Consider the following 7,269-nt stretch of genomic DNA (forward strand, 5'->3'; position numbering starts at 1 on the left):
TAGGTGACGCAGATGGTGATTGTGCTACCTTTGTGATAAAAGAGTACTTTCTGCGCCCATTAGTTTCTAGCAGGCACAAATTGGATATGTCCACGTGTCAGGAGTTTCCATCAGTGGAGATATGATACACTCATTAAACAATTTTTCTTTTTTTGGTAGCCTTGGGAGCTAAACCTGGGAGTTGAACCTAAATTCTTGTTTTCCTGTTTTCCTCTTTAGTCGGTCAAGTAAAGTTTGATCCACCTTTGAGGAAAGAGACAGAGCCACATCATGAATTTGTGAGTAACAAGCAGCACATGCTATGCTCTGCACATTATCCCCTGCAAATATCTGTGCAGGAGATGTGTAACGTGCTTCCTTAGCACTACTAACTTGTTAGTGATTTTACTGACAGATTGTAACATAATGTTTCTTTGATGCTATTACACTATATGCTGCAAAACTCCTTGTTTGTGGGCTCTGCTGGATGTGATGGATGTGCTAAGCAGCAGCATTTTGTCTTGTAGGTTTCCTCTATCCTTTATGCCTCATTGCTGAGGATGTAATTCCATTTATTTATGGATTTTTTATTTTAATTTTAGAATTACTGTGCGTACTCAACTTTTGCTCTCTGTTGTTCTTGTATTGACTGTGAAAATAGTAGAATGGAGTAGAATTGAGGCAGAGATATGGTGCATTTTAAAAGAATTTCCCGTGTGAACAATCCTTTTGTGGCCCTGCATCACACCTGAGCCATGCTGAGCCTGGCAGTGGAGGTATTCTGTAAAGGTGGATTGCCAATGTCTTCATATGGACCCATCGATGCAAGGGGTATGAGATCTCAGGCTGTGAGGGAAACTGTGTCTGTGCTGTCTCACACGCACGATTACAGAAGATTCTTCTGTGGAGACTGTTGCTTTCCACGTTTGTGCACTTTGGGCAGCTTCTTCACGTTCCTGGATAAAAAGATAAAAAACCTGCTTCCTCACTGCAGACTTTTGTGTTCTCTTTGTTTTTCTAAGGCAGGTGTTAAGGTGAAAAAGTTGCCTTAGTACATAGGTGGGAGGGACACTGGTTTTCCCTGAGTTGATTTTGGGAATGGTATGTACCTAGGAATGTACTTCTGTAGTCTACAAACCACATGTGAGTTGGATTTCTGACACAGATTTCCTTGTGGTGCTCTGTAGTTGTACTAAAATCTCTTCCCCAGTGCTTTGCCCTTTGGTAGTGGGTCAACTGGCTCTGGGTGTCTGAGGTTGTGTATAATCTTGCTCGTCCTCAGAACTGACTGGACAGGGAGCCTGAAGTTTCTGGTGCCTGTTTGAGACGGAGGAGAATATCTTACCAAATCACACAGAGGATTTAAACAAGTATTTCAGATGTGTTACTTAGACCTTAACATTACTGCATAACAGCATCATTTAGGAGCCCTGGTTATGTAAGGCTTTTTATTATTTTTTATATATTTTTATTATATTTTATTAAATATAATGCAGTGTTTCTACCATAAACTTACTAGTTAACTCAAAATTATTTTTGAACTGATTACAAGTTATCCTGTCTTTGCTTCCCTGTTGCATGGTCTGGATTGTAAAAAAAAATACAATTGGTAGCAATATATAGTTCAAATTAACAAGCTTTTGCTTGTTAACAGCACACCTATACACACATAGAATCATAATTGCAAAAATGTGTTAGTGGAGCAGCTAAAGTTTTGAAAATACTTCTCCCATTTCATTCTTTTTATCGGTCACTGACTACAAAGCAGTAGAAGGTGGACAGCTCCATGGGGCAGTGGTGCTTTTATTGCACCTTAGGAACCTGAGTTGCTAAACAGTGGAGAGAGATTTTCTGCAGGGATTAAAGCAGTTCTTCAGAGCACTTTTTTGGCTGTTGTTGAAAGGGAGGAATTGAGCCTTTTCCTACGTTGTATGTTAACAATCGGGACCTTTGCACTTTGGAATCTCAGAAGCTCTTGCTTCTCAGAGGAGGGACATGAACAGTCCCAATTAATTCCCTTGATAAGAAAGTATCTTAATATTGTCTATTCTGGTCAGACATTGCATACTTGAAACCTGTCCAAAGAACTTGTCTCATCTCCCTGTCTATAACTGTTTGGATCTTTCTGAAGAGGAAAATTAACTCTTCCATGGCTTATATCAGAATGTGAAGCATGCAGACCTGATATGCTCTTTCCAGATAAAACAGAACTATCATTTTAAAAATAATGATTTTGGGTCCAGAGACCAAAGAATAAGCATGCAGGTATGGATTAGCTATAGAACCAGTGGACAGTTTAAATTGGCATATCAATTGCAAATGAGAGACCTGTTCAAAAAATGGATGCTTTAGCAAAGAGCCTCAGCATGAACCAGTCTGTGGGAGAAGTTTGTAACAATCTACACACTCTGGGAGCGAAAGTCTTTGTATTGGAAGTGGGAGCAAGAGATGCCTCTTCCTCCAGCAATAACAGTGTGGATCCATTTTCATTAAAGCAGTTCTGATGCTTTTGCTTCTGTCTCACTAAAGCTTCTGTCTCACTTAAACACTCAGTTACTTGTGGGTATGAGTGCACAAAGGACTGGACCACTGCAGCATGAGGAGTTATTTTCAGTGGTGCACTGAGATGCTGAACTGGCCATACTTGCCTCTTACTGGGACAGTTTGTCACACATTACCACAGCTCAGGTGCTGAACAATAAATAATTCATCATTTTGGTGTGATTCAGTAGTGTTTGGTAATGTGACCATATCCTTAGCTATGTTTTACCCCCATCCCAAGAACTGTCTTAGCATGGTTTGAATTTCGACTAACAATATCTCTTTTTTTTTTTTTTAGCAAGAAAATTTACATTTATGTATACCTGGCTTTCAGTCACAATATAAATAATTTGAGTTTCTTGCTCTCTATCTAATGAACAGCCTGACAGTAGCGATTTTTTGGACAATTCAGAAGAAGTATACTACACTGCAAGATCTAACCTGGTATTTTTCATCTTATGCCTTTCTTTGTCAGTGTTAGTTTTGTCCTTATTTTCCTCTTTCAAAACTCATGTTTTGTCCTGTTGTTGTACTGGTGTTTTCATCTGTTTAAAAGTCATTCAATATAAGAATTAGTCTATATGTGTATAATGTAGAAAGAAATTCTTAACTTAGTATGTGCAGCATTCACAGTATTTGTTTTTCTATGTATTCGTGTTTAGTTGAATCACTTTTATAGAAGGGACTCAGTATTTTACATTCATTCTAGTTTCTTTAACTGCCATACTATACATAACTTGTTAATTTTTTGGAAAGTGATTGAAAATAGAAGAAACATATTCTTTGTATTTTTGTCTGGTAGTTCCTTTAAATGGTCTCATAAAAGACTAAAGTTATATAAGTGTTAAGTCTCTGAATTCTCCAGATGGTAATTATGTTACAAGAATGAATGTACATTTAATAGAAATAACAGAAAGTGGGATCATAGCTGTTTTCAATGGCATTTGGCATTGATTATAGTCTGATACATTTTCTGAATTTCCTCCTACTGCACTGCTAAAATATTTGGTTGTTGACATTGCAGTGTAGCAATTACTCTAGGAAGTGAGTTTTCTTACTTCTCTGTTCTTTGTGTAGTTAGATGTGTAATGCATTTAAGTCTTGGATGCCTTCATGTTCTGTTGAAAAAAAGAAAGAAACATTTTGAGTTAGATGAAGAGCATTATTCTGCTAACTTCCTGAGATACGTGAATGTTTAATACAAGTGCACTGAGAGGAAGATGGAAAACTGGGGTGTTTAGGAATGTCTTTTTTATGTGGTGGTTTTTATCCTTGCATTTTTTTGTTTGTTTGTTTTGACATCAGTTGGCTTGGTGTAATTTGAATCTGCCAAAAACATAGTTACTGAAAGCTTAGACTGTCTGCCCCTTTCTTAAAAGGAAATGTCTGTGTTGCTTCACTATAAGAATGTTTCACAAACCGTTTTGAGATCAGTGGCTTAGATTTCTCTGCCTGGTGGGAACACCTCCATCCTGTGCAGTTCCTCTGGTTCTGGAAGTGTGGTTTTGGTTTTTCAGTTTGGTTTGCTTCTGGTTTCCTCTTTCCAGTTTAACACCTTTTAAAATTTGTTTAAGGTCACTTTGTGTTGTTGCATATTTTGGTAACCTGGTATCTGGGGGTCTAAGAGCTGAATGAGAACGTCTCTCCTAGCTGGACTGTCATTTCCCACCCTCCTTTTACCTCATGCTGTTCAGAATACTCTTAAAAATTACAACCATGACAAAACTTATAAAGTACTGTTGTTGTCACAATCATCACAGGATGTTTAAAGTAATTCTACTGCACTTTGTGTTTCACTGCTTTTGTCACACCTCCTGTGTTCATTGTGAATCAAAGAGGAGAATTCTGAGTTGGTGGTAAATGCATCTCCTATTTGTGAGATTCTTCCAGTAAGACCTAATCTGTAGAAGAAATAAGTACCAGTTGGTTCATTGTTCTGTTGTGGACCAGGACACACTAATCAGACATTCTGTCTTTCTACTTCCCCCACTCCCCACTCCTGCTCTGACAGTATTGCTTTCAGATATGTTTGTTGCAAAATGATATGTGGATTTTTCAAATGTCATCAAGAGGAAAAGATCGTACTTTTCCATGAGCATAATATATCACTACTACTGTTGGGACTCTTTCCCATGCTGGTTTTATAAAATACCTTATGAACAATAACTGCTTTGCAGGGCTATCTGTCTCTAAAATCCTAAAAGAAAAATAATTATAAATCAAGGCATACTCTGGACTAAATACAGTTGAGGTTGAAAACAAATTTGAGGAGTGAGTGACAGTGTTTTTACCTATCACCTAGCATTTTGCACAGCTGGACTGATCACATGGCAATGTATGCAGTCACTTTGCACAGTAACTTTCAAACATTTGATGCCTATGATGTGGTTACCCTTAAAAATCATTCCCCTCTTTTTCTTCTTCCCCTTCTTCCCCCGTGCAGTTCTGAAATAGTAATGTGGATCTTGCCAGAAGAGTGGGGAAATTCAGTAAAGGTCTTGTTTGCAGGGAAAATTCCATGTCCAAACCCTAGGATCCCTTAATGCAAATTGCAAACAGAAAGGACAAGATAGTACTTCTCTTTGACTTACTGCAAATATACCCTTTTGATTCATAGTTAAGTATATAACAGACTATTTTGCTCTAGGTACAAGACTCTTTTGTCTTTCAGGATAGATTTTTTTTTTTTCCATTTTTCTGCAACTAGATAAAAAGTTTCTCAGGTAGTTACTTGGGTACCTTCCATCATTTGAGATTTTCTTGCACATGCTGCTTCCTGTCATTCATAGTTCTTCATGTTCCTGTTTTGTCATCTTTGTCTTATGTGCACATTAGACTTTACATGAGGTAGACCTTTTCACTATTTTCTATGTGTTTTAAAAGCAGTTGTTTGGATACAGGCTTAAATAAGTAGGAGAGCTGAGCATTGCATTTGCAGTGAGCTCAGGAAATGGTTTAAATTCAGTTATCTCTAAAAATATGTACTCCTTTATTCTAGGACATTTTTAAAGTTTTTTATGCTATTGATCCTGGGAAAAGTACCAGAAAATCCAGTGGCTAACTAAGTATATGGCTGTTCATCTTTTACTGCAGAAGCCCCCACAGTGGCAGTCTCAGAAATCTATGTGAGTTGGCATAGTAGGACCGAATTTCTGTGATTTGAAATGTTTTTTTGCTATAATTATGCAGATTTTCAGAAGTTGTCCAAGTGTATGCCATCCTGAGGAAAAATACAACTTCTTTCAGGTTATTTTTTTCATGAGTTGAGTTGCCCATTGGATTCCCTGTGTGGCACTGCTGGTGGCCATGTCATTATGCTGGAGGGAGGTGCAGGGGGTAGAGAGAAGCTGGGAGTAAGGACTGTTAAACCCAGCTTTTGCAGATCTGTTGCTGTATATGGAATTGCCTTTACTTCTTGGAGGTGACCTGTTATCCTTACCATTGCTGGAGTCTGTCAGGGGTAATCTATGTGAGAATTTGGCCTCTGGTCCCAAAAGCCCCATTTCTGAGAAGCAAATGAGAAGGTCACGTTGACCAAATGAAAATATTTTCGTTTAGGTTATCCTGGTCTGCAGTGAAATACTGTGGCAAAATCTTTTTCTTCCCACTCGTAGTGAGCTGAAAAATAATTCCGATTCATATGCAGTAGACTGAGCTGCATGTCTTGGTAATTTAGAAAAACCATCAGAGAATCCCCCAGAAAAGATGAGGAGGGAAGGAACCCCTGGTGATCTCTAGCTTACTCCTGCTTAAAATAGGGGCAGCTTCCAAGCTCGATTCAGAGATGACTTTGGGCCCTCTGGCTTTGCTGTTGTTGGCCACGTATACCACAAGTGTGTGCTGCTGATGTGTCGTTCTCTCCTTGGCTGCTGGAACAACCAAATGCTTTTCAGTCTAAAGTTGCCCTTCCTGCCCCTAGCCAGCTTATCCTCAGCCTATTCTTGTGTCTGTGGTGGATCTGTCCTAGTTACTGGGCTTTTCAGTTGTCTGTGTTAAACCCCAGGATGTTTTGTTGCCTCCTCCTCCAGCTTGAAGTTCTTCTGATGAGCAGCCCACTCTTTTTTATTTTAGGGAGTGGTTTCGTAGTAACGTTGGGCAACTACCTCAGCACCTGGCCCTAGTCTGCATCATCATCCTAACAGATTTGTAACACTGTAGACAGTGACTTATTTTTTTCTTTCTATTATAGGAAAAATTAAATATTTAATTTAGCCTGGAGTATACAACACACAGTGAAAATTCTACTACCAAAACACACAGCTGAATTCTACTGTTTTAGAAAGTGACAGAGGAGCTGAACAAAACTTGAATTTGACGTCCTAGGTTCCAACCTACAGTTGTTTTCAGTTGTTACAAACATAACGTTCATTCTGCACTTCTTTAGCAATGAATTCAGTTAGAGGTTTGCAGCTCCCATGCAGTCTGAATTGCTGTACTTGCTGGATGCATTAATGCAGTTGGTCCTATTTAAATAACTAGCTTGTGGCTGGGTTTTGTTTTCTTTTGGCTTTTAAATATACTCTAGGTTTAATAACTTGTATAGTTTTTGATAACACTTTTAGGAATGCAATGTTTCAGCATAGCTATTCTCTGTTTTTTAATTATTTGTGGCAGAAAAACTAAAATATTGGTAGGAAAAAATTGAGTTAAAGAGATTGACATAGGTAATAGAGAACATTACCCAGGAGAATTTTTCTTCAATTTAAATAATTTTTCTCCTCACACGTGCATACCTTTGTTTTTTCTTTA

The 7,269-nt window shown here is 38.2% G+C and overlaps 1 protein-coding gene across 1 annotated transcript in view; it reads left to right on the plus strand.

The window, feature by feature from the left end:
• The window catches only part of MAP4K3 (mitogen-activated protein kinase kinase kinase kinase 3), a 77,168-nt gene that overhangs the window by 32,873 nt on the left and 37,026 nt on the right, over nucleotides 1-7,269 (plus strand). The window contains exons 14-15 of the mRNA XM_027889211.1: nucleotides 220-278; nucleotides 2,902-2,964. Of these exons, the coding sequence (XP_027745012.1) occupies nucleotides 220-278; nucleotides 2,902-2,964 (122 nt within the window). The remainder of the gene's footprint in view (nucleotides 1-219; nucleotides 279-2,901; nucleotides 2,965-7,269) is intronic.

Source organism: Empidonax traillii, unplaced genomic scaffold (assembly GCF_003031625.1).
Source record: "Empidonax traillii isolate 1590-97213 ecotype Southwest subspecies unplaced genomic scaffold, ASM303162v1 scaffold256:size688067, whole genome shotgun sequence".
Lineage (NCBI taxonomy): Eukaryota > Metazoa > Chordata > Aves > Passeriformes > Tyrannidae > Empidonax > Empidonax traillii.